Source organism: Syngnathoides biaculeatus, chromosome 10 (genome assembly GCF_019802595.1).
Source record: "Syngnathoides biaculeatus isolate LvHL_M chromosome 10, ASM1980259v1, whole genome shotgun sequence".
In the NCBI taxonomy this organism is placed as follows: domain Eukaryota; kingdom Metazoa; phylum Chordata; class Actinopteri; order Syngnathiformes; family Syngnathidae; genus Syngnathoides; species Syngnathoides biaculeatus.
The window spans coordinates 12,555,907-12,576,435 of NC_084649.1; the positions used below are offsets into that span (position 1 = coordinate 12,555,907).

Here is a 20,529-nt window from a genome sequence, read left to right on the forward strand (position 1 = left end):
TGCCACCTCCAGTTCAGCTTCCTGTTGTTTCTTCAGTGCAAGAAGTCAAGTTATTAGTATACTTTGCTAAATCATTTCAAAATACTTTGAAACCCCAATCACTGTTGTTAATGCTACACATCATCATTCATCATGTCATCTCCCCGGTGAGCCATGATGAACAACAAAAGCTGTTAATATCGGGAAATGAAAGCATCAGTAAAGAGAGTGAATACAGTACTAAAAGGTCTTTATTCCACAGGAAAACATTTCTGCATATTCAACAAATTTCATTGTAACCACAGCATCTACAATACTTAAATACAAAAATATGACCATAGAAATACACACAAGGAAACACGATTTTGCTCTTGCTCTTTACTGTATAAACTCACTGCAGCTTCATTGATTTCAAGTCTGACTTCAGTTGATTTCATACCACAAATAAATTAACAGATAAATACATTACAGTAAGAGGGTGTGAGTGAGTGTAGTTAAGCCATCAAGACTTCTTCTTTGTGACACATTGGCAAACTAAAGTTTGGTTTGTAATCACAATCTCGCACAATCTCTCATTCAACATGTACTGTACAGAGCTGCCAAGCGTCATCTTTTTTCCATGCTGTGCTACTTTGAATCGCATGTACTGTGTGTGTTAGCAGAGAGAGCAGCAGCATAGTTTCAACTAGTTAAGGCATAGGCACGCCAGTAATTAACATTGACTGGTATACTTAAGAAAAACAAACAAGTGTAGGTAAACAAGACTGTTCTGCAAATTTCAGATCATGATTAAAAGTGGCAAAACTGGTATGCTGATTGGTCTAGCACACACAAAAATATTCTTTCTACACTTTAGGGCACATTACTCGCGTACGGTATCTTACAATGGTGGTTCATATTCTTCATACAAGTACTTGAAATAGCATGGTCAACATGGCGTCAGTTTGAAGACGGCAGGTGGTAAAACACTGCTGTAAGAAATCACCGTTATTTGGGCCTTTCAGTTCATATTGGCATTCAGGTTGCTGTTCTAAAATTGTTACACTTATCCCAAAACATCACAAAATTACATAACCTAGATTGTTTTCACCCATGCAGGTTAGATTTGATTATTCAACTGCTGATTTTTTTCCGACGAGTGCAACTGAAACTTCTCTCACTTGGTCCGAAATGATTCACTCTCGCAGTGTCACACTTGACTCATATAGTGAGTGCCATTGTCTACAGGCCAATGTTCTTGAGAGTCATTTGTGGACAGTTGAAGGGCTCTTCTTTGGATGACCTGGAAGTGAGTGGATGCATATAATTAACTGGCGATCCCTTGGAAACACAATCTCATTCTCTAATGCAGTCTGGCAGAATTGTACAGTGGAGGCGATAAATAAAGGTGATGGCATAAATTCTATTCGGAAAGTTGAGGATGAGGATGAACTAAGCAATAAAAGTTTCGCCTACCTGCTCCTGGTACTTCTGATTTTGGTATCGGATGGCCTCCAGAGCCGCCATGTTTTTTACCCTTACTGCTCCCTGTCTGTCAAGTGAACGTGATCTGGGTCCTTTGAGCTGACTGCGCCGGTGCCACGATTTCAACTGTTCGTTCACCACTTGCCGTGGGGGGCAGTTGGAATGGTACTGTGGACGATCCCATTGTGCTGAGGTTGGGGAGTGTCTGCTATCGGGAGCCAAATGCTTTGGAGCTCTCTGCAGGGGCACAGGAGCTTCTTTGTAGCGGTACTCATATCTGCTGGGGGGGCAGGGAGACTGACGGGTGTAATAGCTCCACGGCATGTCTACATATGGAGGGTAAACCACTTCGTCATTGCAATAGGCTTTGTGGACACTTTGGTTGGACTGGTGTCTGGGACCGTGGTAAAATCCAGGATTTGGGGAGCCTTGAGGTCCGTAGCTACCAAAAGGAGCAGAGAGGGGGGAGGCCGCCTGATAGTGTTTAGGCAGATCACAAGGCAGCTCTTGACTGGGGGAGCTGCTGTAGGATGCAAACGAGTGCTCAGAGTTGCTATCCTCAGACCCCGCATGGTTTACACAACTAAACAAGAGAGGAGAAATGTCTGACGGCGTTTGGTTGAGATCTGTCAGTCGCCTCCTTGGAGCCCTGGCGCGACCACGGTCCTTGTTTGGTCCGATTGAAGATTCTGGATTAGATATCCTGTGCAGGTCACACAAGGATGTTAGGATAGACTTAAACAGAACCAACCAGGAATCATCTACGATGTATATAAAAAAAGTCTACACATACATGTTTTTGAGTAGTGAAAAAAATATTCCAAGATCTTTTTCCCGTAATATGGTTGTACAAATGTGCATACTATCTTTTATCAAGGGACGTGCCGTTGTTTAGAATTAACCAATTGCATTCAAACTCATGTTAAAATGGGAGTCAGCACGAACGTACAATCATCTAAAGTGCCTCTGATTAACTCCAAGTGAAGTTCAGCTTTACTCGTAGGCATTTCCTTACTTTTCTTTATCTTTATTTAGCAGAAATATGAAGGTTTTGTGATATCACTGAGTAGTATATGGAACTGCTCATAATTCCCTGCACATCATTAATGGTCCAAGATACAGCTGAGAAAATCAGCCCCAAAGCATGACAAAGCCATGTTTTAGTGTAGATGTGGTATTCGTTTGGCAATTAGTTGTGTTGTGTTGGCATCAGGGCAGCACGGTGGCGCAGGTGGAGAACCTTGGCCTCACAGTTCTGAGGACATGGGTTCAATCAAATTGACAGACAAATAGTAGTACCTGAGAGAGAGCTGCCTGTGCACGTGCATCTCTGACGTGGATGGCGTGCTGCTGGACTGTGTACGGCTCAGTTTCATATGGGAGAGCTGTTGCGGCAGAGCAGAAAGTGGCAAGCAAGCATCCAGCGGTGGTAGGAACTCGTTCTTGGATGGACTGGAGAAACACAAACTTTTCACTTAATATTTGATGTGCCAAAACATACCACAATTTATTCAGATGCATAATTCAGTTGAAAAAATGTAGAACCCCCAAAATACTGTATTAGTGTTTACTATTTACAAAGCGGTGTGAAACTGAAAACTATTTCGTCTTTCACAGTCGTTACTCACATTTTACAACACGATCCGATATTCTTGGCCTTTAATGTATAGAACGAAATCTTCATTAGCCTTCAACAAACCAGCTAACCCGAAATTACAACTTGGGTGATTTCTTTTTCGTTTTGTCACTGTACCACGTATCCACCAGTAGATGGCAGTGCATCGTAAACAACTAACCTTTATCAGGATGGAGGAGTTAAGAACGGGGATAAAATAAACCTGAATTCTGAGAGATTCGGAACAATATATAAACAAGTGATAAATGGTAAAAGATAAGATAAACTCTACAACGAGATTGATAAGAATTGGCACACCCACAAGTTGATGGTAGGCAATGTAAAAAGAATCCTATAAACTAGAGCAATGCTAATTCACAGGTAAACTTTAGGAAACTGAATGACTTTTAGGGTGCTTTATTTAATTCTGAATGTGGTGTCACTTTTGATTTTCTTGTCTCCTGATTTGTCAACCATAGGAAAGAGGGTTCCCAAACTTCCAAAATAAATCTAGTAACTGTGTACACCATGTACTGCCTTGTCCAAAATGGAAACATGAGAGCCGTGTCATAATGGATGGTCCCCATTACCTTTCTTTGGAGGAGGAACGTGACTTCTTGCTCTTCTGGTATGGCTGGTCGAGGCTTGTCTCCGACCACGGGGAGTGCTGGATAGGAGGCGGGTCATATACGGGGCTTGAGTTAAAACTCGTGGAAAAATCAAGGCTAGGATGAGGCGATGAGCTTGGTGTCAAAAGCAGGTTCTGAGGCCCCACAGATGGTGACCGATAGGAACTGTCTGTGTAGGACTTTGAAGACACAGGGGGTGGCTGTGGAGAGTCCATCTCTCCTGAATATGGGAGCACTGAGGGTGGCTGTGAAGTCTCCCTCGGCACGTCTAATTACAAATATGATATAGTTAAGAGAGTACACACACATCTCAACCAAACCTTCCTTGTAGACTTTGGGGCTTACCTTCATCTGGAACCACTGAATCAGATAAAGAGCTGTCATCAGACGCAATGAGATCTGAGAAATGAAAGCAAACCAGACTTTGAGTCATGTGTGATGCATTAATCTCTGCGCTCTTTTGACCTCACACAGTTACAGAGTAACTTCCTTAGCCAATCACTGACTTATATTAGTATCTTGGGCAGTAGTAGAGTCATTACAGTAATAATTTGTGTAAAAAACATTTGTAGACCATGAATATGAAATGTTCAGATGAAAAACAGTAAGTGCTTCAGAACTGCGACTCCGTGATAGAAGACCCCCATGTAGTGTATCAGAGCATAAACCGAGGAGGGCCTTTAAGCACAATTGTTTGCCTATCCCTGGCCTAAAGGCTAAAAAAATTGCTTAATATTTTAGTATCGGCCTCAGTAAGTGTTAAAGCTTCACAGAATAAAGGGCACAATTATTGCACTGACCACTCACATAACACAACAATGTGTATCCACAGTGGATTTACAAAGTGTACACCCCCTTGTTCAAATGCCAGGTTTTTGTGATATAAACCAATGAGAATAAGCTTACTTGAAACTGTTTGGAATTCCCCTCATCTTTACTGAGACCCCACTTCCAGGAGAAAAAGAAAAAAAAAGCAAGATGCTGCTACCGCCATCCTTCACTGGAGGGATTGTGTTCTTTTGGTGATGAACCACAATACATTTTCCCTCGTGTTTGGGAGATTTTGTTAAAGTCCGATGAAACCAAACTTGAACTTTTTTTGAGATTTCCCCCTTAAAAAAGATTAGAAAAATTTTAATTGAGTTGTGCAGATTTCGGCCAGATTAATGGTGGAAAAAAGTTTTGAAATGATTAAATTTGGTCTCACTCCTTGTATCACAAAAATCTGACATTTCAATAAGGATGTAAAGATGCCCTATACCCCGTAAAAGTGTAAAATTTTAGGCTGGTATATTGTACGACTCTTGGTAGAGGTCTGCACTTACTCACCTTGTTGTGGGATATTAAAGGCAGGAAGAGGTGACGATCGGCCGTGCTCCAGCCGCAGCTGGAAAGCAGTCTCTTGTAAATGTTTGAGTTTCTTCTCCTCTCGCTTATACTGCTGCAACCGACTCTTCCTAACAGCCTTACTCAGGTGGTTTTCCTCGCAAAGCTTACGTGCTGCCTCATAGATCTTAAACTGAAGAGCCAACTCGGCATCCACAAGATTTAGGGCCGACTCCTGCGGAGGTAGAACAAAATGGGTTATGAACGGTGTTATAAAACAGACCGTCACACATTCAATCAATGTGTTCTGATACCTCCACTCCCCGCGGGATGCTTTGCTCATCAAGCTTGAAAGCGGCTCCAATGCGTCTCCGGATCTTTGGAGGCTTCTCGCCTGGCAGCAGAGGATAATCTCCTGAGAGTTGGCCTGTTAGCTCCTGAACAACACAAATAAATTCACAAATCAAATTTCTCAGCCAAAAAAAAAAACAGTTTTGTACAAATAAATGATATTGAATTTAGAGAGTGACACAATTTCCAAATGTATAATTTGGTTCAGCAGATCACAAATATAGAAATCACCCAGGTGTAAAGGCTTGATACCACGAAACTAATATCCTGTTTCCCTCACAAGTTGAAGCATATACTGTAAGTTCTGTAAGTCTTGCACAATTCTACATTTCTCATCAAAGCACCGGTACATTCTTCTGGTCTCACCTATCTTCATCAAGTATCCATTTCCAAAACAAACCAAGCACATGACGACAAGGTTCATGATTTCATCACTCGTAAAATCCCAACATCTTTGAAACATGCTGATGCAGATGGCCAGTGAGGTTACATGCAACCTTCTTACAGTGACGAGAGTTAGAGGGCGCGGTGCGTCATATTAGATCACCTTAGCATGTCCCGACACGAGTGCCCAGCCCGAGTGTTAGCAGAAAACAATGATCAAAACTGGGATTTTACCTTTAAGCAACCATACTTTGGCACAGACTCCCAAATCAGATTTTGTGTCCAGTTTCAAAATTTGTGAACTTTATGTTGCAATCGTATGCTTGAATGAGAGAGACGATTCGCTATAAAGCGGAAATGCAACTGAAAGAAAGAAAGCAAAACATTAACCATGACTTTGAGATTAAAAAAAAAAAAATCCCAATCTGGATGATCGTCAAATCCTAACTTCATGTAGGTATGTCTGCACCGGAATGAATGTTTTTATTCACTGAGAAATGAAGAATAATGCCCAGTCTTGCGATGTTAAAAAAGGAATAAAAAACCGTAGTTTGTCAATGTAGTTTTGGGATGGCAAACACCCCAAAAAGACATCTATTTGTCAGTATGTAAACTGTAAAGAAACAGAGCTTTCCTATAAAAGGCCAAAAGGCCAAAAAGAACCAGGATTATATTTAGTGGATGATTCATACTTTCCAAAAGATCAACTTCGCTTTTTGCTCCAAAGTTCTCTTTAATCTTACTGAATGAAGATTGGTGGTTTTCAAAGTGTTCTGTATGACAAATCTTACAAACTGCCAGCTTCTTCTCGTCATGTGGATGAGTGGGAGTTTAGAAAGACTGAAGTGAAAGTGAGGCTTGTCTGAAAAAATGTGTAGACTGAAAGTTAAAAAGAGAGACAAGCAACATTGTCCAATCAACCTCAGAAGCATCTCCTTGTGTTCTTTTAAGAACTCGAAATGAATGTCCAAGTTGACCCATTGCACATAAAGAGGTGACAGGTGGTATGGCACAGCTCGAGAATGATAGAATAACATCTTTCCCAATTATGTATCAACTCTTTAAAGTTAAAAAGGTTTCATCAGAAGAAGACACCTACGGTCAAATCACACAATAATGAATCCTTATTTCCTCACCGCTTCACGAATGCAGAGTTTCTTCAGCTCCAGGAGGCACAGCTCAAGTCGGTCTTGGAGCGCCTGGTGCTTGAGCTTCATGGCTCTCGTGTGCGTATTCACATCTTTTGTATGCGACGTCGGGCTGTCTGAGCCTACGGTATGACCACAAAGAAAAAGAAAAAATTTGAATGAAGGTGCATTTTTGCAAATAAGCTGTTGCATCCTGAAAAAGAAATTGGATTATTACAAGAATTAAGTCAAAATATTCAGAGCAAATTGTCACAATTTATCAGACTAAAGCCATGATAAAGAAAAGAAAAAGACAGAATATAATAAGATTAAAGTCAAACAGAAAGCAAAGTAAAACAATGGAACAATAGAATTAAAATTCCCTACATGAAACTAAATGTCACAGCTTGAGACATGCAGCTGCTTTCTCTTTCTAGAGATTTGCTCTATACGAATCTGATAATCCATCCATTTTCAAGACCGCTTGTCCTGGCCGCGGGTTGCAGGGTGCCGGAGCCAATCCCTGGTGACATTGGGCAAAAGGGGGACTACACCCTGAACTGATTGCCAGTCAGTCGTAGGGCAAATATTGACATGGACAACCATTTTGCACTCACACTCACTCACTGGTACCTGAACCCACACCACCTGGACCAAAGTCAGGCGAGCGTACCATCACACCATCAGTGACTTGAATCAGGTAATATGAAGTCTGCATAGTTCTTTCTTAGAATCATACACAAACATTTACACAATGACAAACTTCACACTGATGACAGAGAAAATAGCATCCACCAATGTCACTCTCAAATTTTATGTATGTTGATATACCTCAATTTTTTTTTGTCAGAATATGACATTTTTCTTTTAATTTTTTTAAATTTGAAAATCTTAATACTTCTTTCAATTTTATTCTTGTCACTACTTATAAAAAAAATACAGGAATATGAATTTGAGATTCTACGGTGGAAGCCACTAAAACAAAAAGCTCACTATTAGGGAGGAAAAAAAGTAAAATGTGTTTTTGTCATTGTTGTGAGAATAAAAACCGACTATTGACAGATAGTTCGTGCTGTCTGTCGCCTTGGAGACAAATAACATGAGGCTTAGTCTCGAGGCTGGGGGAGTGTCTTGGAGCAGACTGCATTGAGCAGTGCATACCTTTAGAGATTATTAACAGAATCCCTGCAGGTACTGACAAACATCTGATGTGTCAACAGGAAAGAAGTGTGGCAATGTGACAATAGAGCAGAGAATTCCTCATTCTTGAGACACAAACAGCCATTCTTGATGGATTCTCATTGTGTGGAGCAGGCACCACACAGTCAATTAAGGCCAGAGGAATTTCACACAGGACAGAACTAATCAGCACACATTACAGTGAAATTACACTGCTAGTTTATAAGAGAAAAGAACAACATTTCGCATTTTCAACTTGAACAATGTCTATTCCAATCTTAAGTTTGTCATTGAACCACTCCACATTTAAGAAACAAAGCTTCACAGTAATACATTGATGTTCACCATTATAGATCTATAGACAAGATTGTGTACTACTACCTGCACCAAAGAGGATTGTTAGTTTTTGGTTGTGAAAGGACAAAGACAATCACTAACAGCCCCGACATTAGGTACGCATGCATGAGGTACAACACAAAAGATGTGTCAAAAAATTCTAATTATGGTTATTATTGACTGACATTGTCAGATAGGGGTGCACGGTATATGTAGTATATTTGGACTTTACCAACCAATCATGCTAATATTTGTTGATTGGGTGGATCTGCCTCAGTGTCAAAATGGCTTAAAGCATATTTAACCAAAGAGTTGCTAGCACAATTTCTTACTAATTACGAGCTGGCTCCTGTTGTTTGTATCGCAATATATACAGGTACCATTCCCATTATTCATGCATTATACCGTGATATGAAAGCCATTATGACTGAGCCCTGACGTCACTTTTAATCCTTAATTAAATAGCAGACTCTTTGAATGTTGTGAACTCCTGTTGTGTTGCATGCCACTGTTGTATTGAGTAGAGCAACGGGAATAGTTCCCAGAAAAGTTGGCAGAGCATTGTTCAATTTCCAAATCAAGTACTCAGTTTAACCTAAATAGCTTCAAAACACAATTTATCAATAAATTCCACAGAATTCACCCAATTCTCAAAAATCAGTCAGTAGAATGATATACATTCCTTTCCCTAATGAAAATGAACTTAAATTGTCATATGAAAGCTCCCCAAAGCACAAAGCCTCCCCACTAAAAAATCCTTTTACTGTTTGTGATATTATACTGATACATTGTGTATTTCAACTATAGGTTTGGGAAGTTGGACGTGCATAAACTGCAAATGAAAATGTGAAAATAAACTTTTCCTAATGAAGATCATTGATAAATGCAACAAGCACGTGAGCGTGTACTAAATGAAAGGCGTTAACATGTTTTACCAGAGTGAAGAATGATCCCGCTATCAGTATCGCTGATCTCGCCGTTGCCTTCCATATTCTTCGATTATTCTTCAACTCTTCAGTGGGGGGGAAACATAATGATCACCATGTCCTGTAAAGACGGATTCAAAATGAGTCAATGATTTTAAAACTGACGACATAAACATTGTAAACCTGATGTGGAAAACAAATAAAAGAGCTTTGCCAACAATGTTTAAAAAGTTTAAGATCAACGGACGAAAACCGGAGAGCATTAACAGAGGATCAGCAGAGGTCTATTGCCCAACTATTTGACCTCTCGCTAGGTTGACTCAGGAGTGACTTCCCACTTTGATCGTACACTCACACAGGTGGAGTCATTTCTTACAGCAGAGCGAGCGTGTGTAGCCAGGTCTGGTCCATTTCCTGTGGCTGCTCTGTTGCCATACGATGCCAGTATCACAACTCCTGGTTCGATTATTAACTAGAATGGATCAGTGGAATGCAGCGGCACGGTGGCGGCGGGGCATTCCAACATGCAGAGTAGGTTCAGCTCGGATACCCGTGGGAAGCCAAGAAGTCACAATGTGAATGTTACTACTTGTTTGCACACCGAAGGGCTGCATGCAGAGGAGTGCCTTTATAAAAAAATGTCTCCTGTTATCAGGCTGGAGATGACGTGAAACATGACACATCCTCTATTATGCTCATATGACCGTGACTTGCTAAGCTGTTAACTGGTCACTGTGCTGCCACACTGCTTTCGCCACAGATAAACAAAAGATGAATCTTAAACAATGTGTATCAACATTTTCATGGATAGAAAAGTTTTTAAAAAAATAATTAAATTCATCGTTTGAGCAAGGCCTTGCCTTTATATTTTAAATTGTAATTATTCAACCTGTGTATATCCATTACACTTTGTTGTGAAAAACTAAATCATCAGCTTTAAAAATTATCTTTTTTTTAACACAACATTGTCTTTTTTTAAAAATAGCAACAATGCTTTTCTCCATCAAACAAATGACTGGAGTGGCAAATAATAAAACAAAAATATTATTGAAGCAGCCACTTGGTAAAACACACAATGAAATAATGAAATTTCACTCAAATGCATGTTGAAAGTACAATCTGGTACTATAGAACAAGTAATCACCTGTAGCTCAGTGGTTAGAGCACTGGTTTGATAAACCAGGGGTTGTGGGTTCGTATCCCACTGGGGCCTCCACTCCCTGAGAAGGGTTGCGTCAGGAAGGGCATCCGGCGTAAAAATTGTGCCAAACATATGTGCGTTCATCTGAGATGACACGCTGTGGCGACCCCGAAAGGGACAAGCCGAAAGAAACTTACTTTAATCACATAAATGTTTATAATAAAAAAAAACAAATTTAACTATTCAAAGAAGAGTAAAAGATTTAATCTTAAACGAATCGTGGAAAAGACTGCAAGAACAGTTTTATTTGGAAATCTTTGTCAGTTTGCCAGTTTTTCAACAACTTTGCTACTTCACCATTTTTAAAGAACATCTTTTTTTTAACATCTCTATCCTACTTACCGAAAATCCCCGATAAGCAATTTTCAAAACGAAAATGTATTGAAATATCATGTGTTAGTCACAACAGAACAGACCCAAGTTCTTTGGAATTCAGATAAGCAATTCTAGCTGCTCATTACAACTGTACAGACGCAATGTGAGTCACACACATGAAAATGAACTCACTAAATGTGGACCACAGCTGTACAGTCAGAAGAAAATAATTCTACCATTTTAGGCGTTAATGTTTTTCATCATAAAGCACTATTCATAACTTACTACTATTAGGAATGATAATGAACCAACTGGGAGATTGGATAAAAAAAAAACCACACACACACACACACAACAGAATCTGCATTAAAGCTGTTTTTTTCCTCCCAGGTTGTATGAGAATGTACCTACTTTTTGAAGAATTGCAGAACTTCAAAGCGTGAACAGTCCCTCAGAGCGTGTGAGCTGATAGAAGGCTGGCCACTGTTGAGTCCGGACAGGAATGAAAGCCTGGCCCACAGAAGAAAGCGCTGTCTGCCTGCTGGAAGGGAGTGGCCACATGCACAGTTAGTATCGTGTAACTCCCATCTGATTTTGAAAGTGTCAACAACAATGAGGAGATTACTGGGAATTTCAGTGCAATTATAAGATGCGCTTATCAGGAATGGGTGAGAGGGGCCAAGTTGACTAATAAGTGTGGCCTTTTGGGAAAGCCCGAATAAAAATAACAGTATGAATACTCGAGAATTGTAGGAGAACTGTTTTAAAGTGTCAAATTAGGGGAGAAAAGCCACTAGTTGTGGGCAGGATGTGACACCAATTGACTTTTTTTGCTGTCTTTATAACAAATCATCATTAAACAGTGTGATCGTTCATCTTTTTTCATTAGCTCGTCAGTGTATGATTAGTGCCATCTCCTGGATGTTGTCATGGCTCACTTGTGATTGAAGTGGAGATACTGCAGCACACACAGAGTCAGTCCTTCGCATCCTTCTCAAAAGGTCATTTTCATTACTTCTGTGGAAGAAACATGCTCGTGGACTGGTCTGCATGATTTACGGAGACCCACAACAACACCTGCTCTCTCACTGCATGGCTTGCATTCATTCCTAATCCCAATATTCATTTAGGATTTCCAGGAATGTTGCCAGTATTCAAACACACAGACATAGAATCACAGAAAAGGGTCCTGCAATTCCGAGGCATTGAAAAAGAACCTCTCACATGACTTAGCTCCAGCAAAACAGCCGCTCAAGAGAAAATAGGGGAAGCAACTGTTTCAGTCTGTCTGTTAATGGCTTTCACGAGGGAGTGTTTTCATTGTTGCTTATTTGTTTGCTAGTTCGCAAACAAAAACAAATGGTGGGTCCAAAGAAGAAATAACAGAACATTTCCAAAATTTAAGGTTTTTTTTTAATTTCTTTATCTATCGAACAAAGTATGACTCGATCTAGTCTCTACACCACTTATCCTGCTCTGGGTCACGGGGGACCTGCAGTCAACTTTGGAATACGCCCCAAAGGGGTCTCCACTACATCACAGGTCACATACTGTAAAGGCAGACAACCATTTTACACTTTTACATTGTCAGTTATGTGTGGAGTTTGCATGTTCTCCCCATCCCCCCGTGGGTTTTCTCCGGGGTACTCCGGTTTCCTCCCACATCCCAAAAACATGCAACATTAATTGGACAATGTAAATTGCCCCAAGGTGTGATTGTGAGTGTGACTGTTTGTCTCTATGTGGTCTGCGATTGCCTGGCAACCAGTGCAGGTTGTACCTCGCCTCCTGCCTGTTGACAGGTGAGATAGGCTCCAGCACTCCCCGTGACCCTTGTGAGGATAAGCGGCAAAGAAAATGGATGGATGTATACGTTGTCCGTGAGTGGTGATGATACCAATTCTGCCTGCAAAGAAGTCGGCAAAATGAACAAATGACAGCATACAATAAGTGAAAAACAAGAATCATAATGACAAAACTGAGTTTAAAAAAAATGACAAATGCTCCCAAAAAGCCGTAATGGACGCATCCGTTTGTTCACAGCATGTCAGAATGTTCCCGGATATGGATTTTTGCATCTCCCGCCATGAAAATCCTCTTGAGGCATTTGTGTTGGAGAAGATCCAGGAAGTGATGTTTTTTGCAGGTGGCCACACTGGCGGGTTTGTGTTTACACCTGTTTTAAGAAATTAGCTGTTTTTTTTCCGTGTGTTAGCCAAAATGACGGCTCGTTGAATTGATGGATTTTGCTTGAATACTCGGGAGGATGGATTCACTCTTCACACGTTTCCAAAAGAGCCGGTTCCTCATGCAGAATGGATTCCACAGGTGCAACGGACAATAGATTTGCGGGTTCTAAATGATAGGTAGATGTGTATAGAGCGCAGGGACGGTGCACGCGTGTCGTGAATAGGAGGCCAGGTCTCTGGAACACGGCTTTATGTGCGTGTGCTTGATGTAATGGCCACACAGTCAACTGGTCAATCGCAATTGACGTATTGAGCACCCCTGCTCTAAGTGAACCACAGCCTGACGTCTTTTTTTTTTTTGAACATGGAACGAGCTGCTGTTTAGCCTCTTATATTTCCTAGTTTACCTGACACTGCCCCCCCTCCACTCTTAAAGGGGTACACTCATAATTAAAAACAGAACACACACCTGCAACTTTCTATTTGCGAGCATGATTATTGGACCACATCCATAACTTTATATCTGCGGCCGTGATTGACCACACCCATACATTTTTCAAACGTGAGTGACTGCATTGAAGTGAATGAATAATATTATATGTAGTTTTCATAACAATATCTATTTTAAAATGTATATTAGGGTGTCAATGGCACTTTTCAAGTCCCTGTACAGTCAACATAAACTGTAATTTGAAAGTAATCAACCACAAGAGAATAGCGTTATTAACAAGCCTACCACATTTGATTGAATAAAAACCAAATCAAGTACTGTATTTAAAATGAGGTTTCAAAACCTTGAAAAAAAAATCAAGGTATTCTCCCAGCTGTAAAACGCTGTGGGTGTGTCCGGGGAATGCGATCAAACCCACTCAGCGGATGCCCCGCTCAACTGTCAATGAAATGCATTCATATGTCGAGCATCTTTCTTGCGTCTAAACACCACTGTGTGTCTGAGGTACCAAAACATGATCAGTTTAAAGGCTCCGGTGCCTGGAATGTATTGCACCTGAGTTTTTGCCAGGTTTTTCTACACTAAAAAAACTTCCAAACATAGCAGGTGCCGGGCTCACCGAATATATGACTGACTCGTTATGTGCCGCAAAACGGAGACACTTGACTTGAAGGAAAACTTTTAAATTGTATTTATTAACGGACACAAATATTCAAAGCTACATGGCTGTGTGTGAAAAAAAAAGTGTTCCCTAAATGGAATAAATGGTTGGGGCACCCCCAGGAGCAACAACTGAAATCCAGCATTTTCTATAACTGGAAATGAGTCTTTCTTCACTGGAGTATTTTGGGTAATTGTCCTGCTGAAGAAACCAAGTACGCTTCAGTTTAAAGTCTCTAACTGATGCTGGAATATTCTCCTTTAGGATTTTCTGGTAAGCGCAGAATTAATGGTTCCATCAATCACAGCAAGTCATCCAGATCCTGAAGTCATCGAGCAACGCCAGACAATCACACTACCACCATCATATTTGACTGTTGGTAAGATTTTCTATTTCTGAAATGCTGGATTTCATTCACGCCAGATATAACAAGACATCCACCTTCCAAAAATTGTAACTTTTGTCTCGTCAGTCCAAAAAATGGTCTCCCAAAAGTCTCGGGAATCATTTAGATGTTTTCTTTCCCCTTGCTTTTGGCAAAAGTAAGACATGATTTTATGTTCTTTTTGGTCAGCAGTGGTTTCCGCCTTGGAACTCGTCCATGGATTCAATTATTGCCCAGTCTCTCTTCTTTAATGCTGACACATGGATACTGAACTTAACTGAGACCGGAGAGGAACACAATTCTTTAGAAGTTGTTCTGGGTTCTTTTGTGACCTCTTGGATGACTCTTTGCTGTCCCCTTGGCGTCACTTTTGTAGGCTGGCCAATTCTCGGAAGGTCCATCGCTGTTCCGTGTTTTGGCCATTTGTGGATGGATAATGGCTCTTATCGTGGTTCGCTAGAGTGTTAAAGCTTTAGAAATGTCTTTGTATCCCTTTCCAGATTGATAAGTCAATTACGTTATTTCTCATCTGTTTTTTGAATTGATTGAACAGATCTGGAGGTAATCAGACCAGTTGAGTGTGGTCAATAGAAACAAACTCAGCTTTCCTAAAAAAAATAATTATTCTCAGTAATTTTGTGATTGAATGAGGGATGGGATTACATTTTCACACAGAGCCAGGTAACTTTGCATAGATGTTTGTCCCTTAAAAAATAAAATTACCATTTTAAAACTCAAGTCCATATTTACTTGGGTTATATTAGTCTTTTATTTGGGGAAACTATGTTAAAAAAAACAAAGGATTTGGGAACAGAGCAAATACTTTTTTCAAAGCACTGCACAGTGTATAGTGGGAGAGGGTTTTGCAAGCACTGTTTTAGCCACGCCCCCCCAAAAAACAGAAAATAATCGGGAAAACTAAAATGGTGATGAATAGTACTTCGCAAAGTGCCCTAGTGAGTTTTGAGGGTTTGCGGTTGAAATGTTGATCTGGTCTTTGTACTCCTGCAGCATGCACTAAATTGTCCAGAGGTGTGAATATGAAAGCGTTTTTATCTGTATGTTTCAGCATTTCATCTCTATTATTTGGTATTGGAAGAACTCTTTTGAAATCTGAACCAATTGGCGGGGGACCAGCAGTCAGGAAAAGATCAAGTTGGCGCTGAAAACCTCCACGCCATGATTTTAAGTGAAGGATGAAACCAAACACTACTACTTTTCCATATAATCTGCAGGTATTAGCCAAGAATTGTTGGCTGCATTGTTTGTAAATGACTTAAAGCTGTGATGACAATAAAGTATGGCTGTAAAAATGCTGGGATTTTGTTTAAACAGACTGCATGCTAAGGAGTTGGCAAATCTAAAAGGACATAAGAGAAATGCAAGGGATGATTGCTATCATCGCTATTGTAGGTTCAAATTCAAAGATACGATACAATCTAAAGCTTGTATATCTGCCAGGAAATTATTTAAATCAGCGCAGTCCATCAGTATGTTGAGGTAAAAGAACCAAAAAGACAATTATTGGAATCCATCCGTTTAGTTCCCCTCATATAGGACTGGTTCAATAGAAGAAGTTGTTGGTTTGGTTTCCTGAAGCAGCAGAACTAGAAGTGGGGTGTGTGGGGGAGACCAGCGAGGCCATTGTGTCTGCAAACCAGCAGCTGCCTAAACAAATTCTTGAAATAATCTCAAGTCATTTTAACAAGCGTACAACCAGATGACTGCTGCGTAGAGACAAGAACTTTACATATAACCACCAAATTAGTCAAATTTAACATGCAGTTAAAATTCTATACATATTCAGTGTGGGTATAATAGTTGTTTGATACAAACCCAATTCCAATGAAGTTGGGACGTTGTGTTAAACAAATAAAAACGGACCTCAATGATTCGCAAATCATGTTCAACCTATATTTAATTCAATACATTACAAAGGCAAGATATTTAATGTTCAAACTGATAAACTTGATTGTTTTTAGCAAATAATACATTAACTTGGAATTTTATGGCTGCAACATCTTCCAATAAAGTTGGGACAAGGTCGTGTTGACCATTGTTACATCACCTTTTCTTCTGTGAGATGTTCCAAACAGGTGTTAGATGAGCAATCTTCAATTTAGTATTTTTTGCCACCTGTCCCAGATTATTTGGAACATGTTGCACCCATAAAATCCAAAGTTAGTGATTATTTGCTAAAAACAATAAAGTTTGTCAGTTTGAAAATTAAACATATTGTCCTTGCAGTGGATTCAATCAAATATATGTTGAAGATGATTTGCAAATCACTGTATTATTTTATTATATATATGTTGAACAAAGCATTCCAACTTCATTGGAATTGCGTTTGTACATTGACTGATTAACAATTCTGCTTAATGAGCATGATGCAAGATGGACTGTTTAACTTGAGTAAAGAGCTCCTGTTGGCTAGCAGTAGAGTACTTAGCACTGCTGCCTCAAGTAGGCCTCTGGTTTGATTCCAACATGGGCCACTATGAACACTGGAGTTCTGGGCCCTTTTTGTGGAGTTTACTTTTCCCTGTGGCGTTTTTTCACATTTCCTCCCACAACTAAAAACATCCATCCATTTCTTCGCCGCTTATCCTCACGAGGGTCGTGGGGAGAGCTGGAGCCTATCCCAGTTGTCAACGGGCAGGAGGCGGGGTACACCCTGATCTGGTTGCCAGCCAATCGCAGGGCACATGGAGACAAACAGCCGCACTCACAATCACACCTAGGGGGAATTTATAGTGTCCAATTAATGTTGCATGTTTTTGGGATGTGGGAGGAAACCGGAGTGCCCGGAAAAAACCCACGAGGGCACGGGAAGAACATGCAAACTCAACACAGGTGTGTCCGGGATCGAACCCTCAGAAGTGTGAGGCCAACACTTTCCAGCTGAGCTAGTTTATTTCCAGTCTACTTACCAAGGTACTGTTGACACAAGAACTCGGTTGTGTGCGACAAGTTTGTTGCCCACTGCTCCTCAGGGATGGGTTAAATGCAATTAACACATTTTGCTAAATAATGTATTGGTTGTATTTTTTTTTCCCAAAGATCGTCATTGATGAAATTATGTGGCATGGCCATAAAATTACAAACAAAGCTAAGTGAGTTCCTCCCGAAAGTGTCGCTACGAATGATCGGCTGCCTCCACGCGCCAAAAGAGAATAATGAACCCGATATTCATATCGTATTTCAATGAGAATGGGAGAGGAAATGTGAGAAGATGTGAAAATGAAGTGATTTACTTTTGTGTACCGTCCTGAAAATGAAGCTAGGAAGATTAAAGCTCATGGAAGAGATTTATGAATCACAAGAAAATGTGAAGACATAGTCATTCTATATCTGGGGAGTATTCACAGAGCTTCAATCTTTTCACATTTGATTATGTTACAATAACATACACCCTTATAAAGCAAAAGCAACCAGTAATGACAGTATGGAAAATGTTTAATTGCCATTTTCGTAACTATCCATCCACTTTCTGTATCGCTTATCCTCACTTGGGTCGCACGCAGGCTGTAGCCTATCCCTGCTACCTCAGGATTAGAGGAAAAGTGGTCACCAGCCAGTTGCAGGGCACTGACAAGGAAACGACCATTTGCATTTACATTCACACCTATGGGAAATTTAGAGTTGCCAAGTAACCTGCCATCATGTTTTTGGAATGTGGAGGAAATAGTAGCACCCAGAGAACAGGGAGAACATGCAAATTTTCACCGAAGCGAGGCCGGATTTTAACCTGGATCCTCAGAACTACGAGGCAGATATGCTCACCAGCGCTGCCTTTGTAAATATATTAAAGAGAAAAAAATACCCAGTGACCCAAACTTGCCCAATATTCTCCATTCCACTCTGTTTCTTGACGTAACTCCACTAACTCCACACACGTAGGGCCAGGATTTGAACCCAAGTCCAGAGAAGTGTGAGGCGAATGCTCTACAGCTGCTTCATTGTGCCACCACATTGAATTTTCGTGTTTTTATTTTCAATGGCTGTTAAAAAGTGTGTAAAAGAATTAGTAGTGTGCATGCCGTGAGCAGCAAAGCATCAGGGTTCAAACCACCTCTGACCTCTTGGGCTCAGGACAGGACTTTGGAATGTGGCGACTGAAGACGATTTTAATGGATGGGATGCAACACACACTCAACTAAACAAACGGAATCGATAAACATAAGATCAAACTTATCACAACTGAATAGCATTATATTTTCACATTCGGTTACTTCTTTTGATACCTCGCTCAGTGACACGTGAGAGGAACTATCAAGTACCGGTGTTTGCTCGTACATTCAGCAGAAAGAGGATGTTGCAAACCCATCACTTCTCTGCATGTCTTTATCTTTATGATGCACCTTTGAACGTTGCTTTGTTTAGCCACACAACTACTGTACTGGCAACAGTACGCGACATGAATATGTGAGAAAGGCCTTGTTCAGTGTCAATGGGAGATTAAAAATGACTCATCTCAAACACTTGTGACAACATTGTCATGTACAGTGTAATGTGAATTAGATGATGAAGAAGATGATACAACAAACAGAATATGTGTAACACTGGGTGTCAAATGGGGTCCATACTCCAGGGAAAAAACAGAATAACATGTAAATTACTCCATATATATAATTGATAGTCATTAGGCCTGAACCAAAGATACTGAAGAATAAAGATACCCCCCCCCCCATGCACCATTATGAATACTGCACAGAGGTTTAGGGCCATCTTAACATGAGTAACTTGCTTGAAAAAAATAAGAGATTTTAGCAATTATTCTCACTTGACATTCTTGTGGGAAAGCATCATCTGATTCCAGCGGTCAAGTGAGATGCATACGCATGGAATGCTCCTGAAACAAACACTTGAGTGCAAAGCTTGACTCTTACCTCCCAGGCTAATTCGTTAGCTAGCATCCAGAGCTAGCTGACTCCATAGTATCTTGACTCCATCGGCGAGCGTTTTCCACATTTCAACTCAAGTTTCCAACACAGTAATAAATGCAGCATTACACGCATGACCACGTATTTTTAAATAGGCATCCGGTGAACCCAAAAGTAAAAATAAAATGAGATTTGCCGTTTCCAAGCAATTTTCACTCCCAAAACTAAACTTTTGCAGGGAGGTTTCAGTGAAGTTATGCGTGACGCATTTATGTCTCTTGAAAAAAGAAGTTCTCCACCAACTGAAGCAGCGTGAATATGGTTCTGACGTAATGATCAAAAGCTAAGTTAGCAAAATAAATACATCATAAACAGAGACTATACATATATACATTAAAGAGGATAGCTATTAACAGGCTTAGGTAGCTCTAGAAACGCCCTCAGATAGCAATTATTATCAGCGTCATCATAAAGAGAATCCAATATACGAGTTCTAAACTTGTCTTTGAATGCCTCATTTACAATTCGCTCCCCAGTGCTGCGTGGTTAGATTATGGGAGAAATTATCTCGGGTAAATCAGAAAATCGATGATATTCCGATTTGGGGGATTGAATAACAGTTGAAAACAACCACAAAGCTATCTCTGATTATTATTATTACTAGTATTTACTTTTAATTCGTATTGCATTGTAATAACGATATCTGACCAGTAGAGAGCAGGTAAGGTTTACTTGTGTGGTTGTCAGCGCTACACTGACCAGCAAACGTCACATGTCTTCTTTCTCAGTGGCTGAAACGTGGAGCGGTTTCATTTTATGTGCAATTGTCAAGTTATTTTGAAGAGTAATATAATTCATTTGAATCCGCTGGCGGTAAGTATTTTTTTCATTTTATTTATTTTTTTTTTTTTTTACAACAACTCCGTTTGATTATAGAGTTTGACATCACATCTTTCTGCATGGCAAGGATGAACTCTAATAAGGTACCAGAGAGTTGAATAAATTTTTTGTTCTATCAAGACTTTTGTTGACTAGTCTGTACTAATGTTGATTATCTTTATTTTTAGACTTAATCATATGACAATTTTATAATTTCCTTTGCTGGGTTGAACTGTCTTATATGATGTT

General features: G+C 40.1%; 1 protein-coding gene across 3 annotated transcripts; it reads right to left on the reverse strand.

The window, feature by feature from the left end:
- Positions 1 to 225: 225 nt before the first annotated feature.
- inavab (innate immunity activator b) lies at positions 226 to 19,651 on the reverse strand. 3 transcript variants are annotated; one of them, XM_061833772.1, is made up of 12 exons: positions 19,408 to 19,651; positions 12,613 to 12,738; positions 11,244 to 11,373; positions 9,326 to 9,437; positions 6,885 to 7,018; positions 5,328 to 5,450; positions 5,017 to 5,248; positions 4,033 to 4,086; positions 3,649 to 3,955; positions 2,743 to 2,895; positions 1,435 to 2,146; positions 226 to 1,261 (listed from the first exon to the last, which is right to left on the reverse strand). In XM_061833772.1, the coding sequence occupies exons 4-12, from the start codon at positions 9,378 to 9,380 to the stop codon at positions 1,169 to 1,171; spliced, it is 1,863 nt and encodes a 620-aa protein (XP_061689756.1). In that variant the 5' UTR covers positions 9,381 to 9,437; positions 11,244 to 11,373; positions 12,613 to 12,738; positions 19,408 to 19,651; the 3' UTR covers positions 226 to 1,168. The 3 variants fall into 3 exon arrangements, with proteins under 3 accessions (XP_061689756.1, XP_061689757.1, XP_061689754.1); XM_061833773.1 differs by lacking the exon at positions 12,613 to 12,738 and having other exon boundaries at positions 11,244 to 11,370; XM_061833770.1 differs by lacking the exon at positions 12,613 to 12,738.
- Between the last annotated feature and the right edge of the window lie 878 nt (positions 19,652 to 20,529).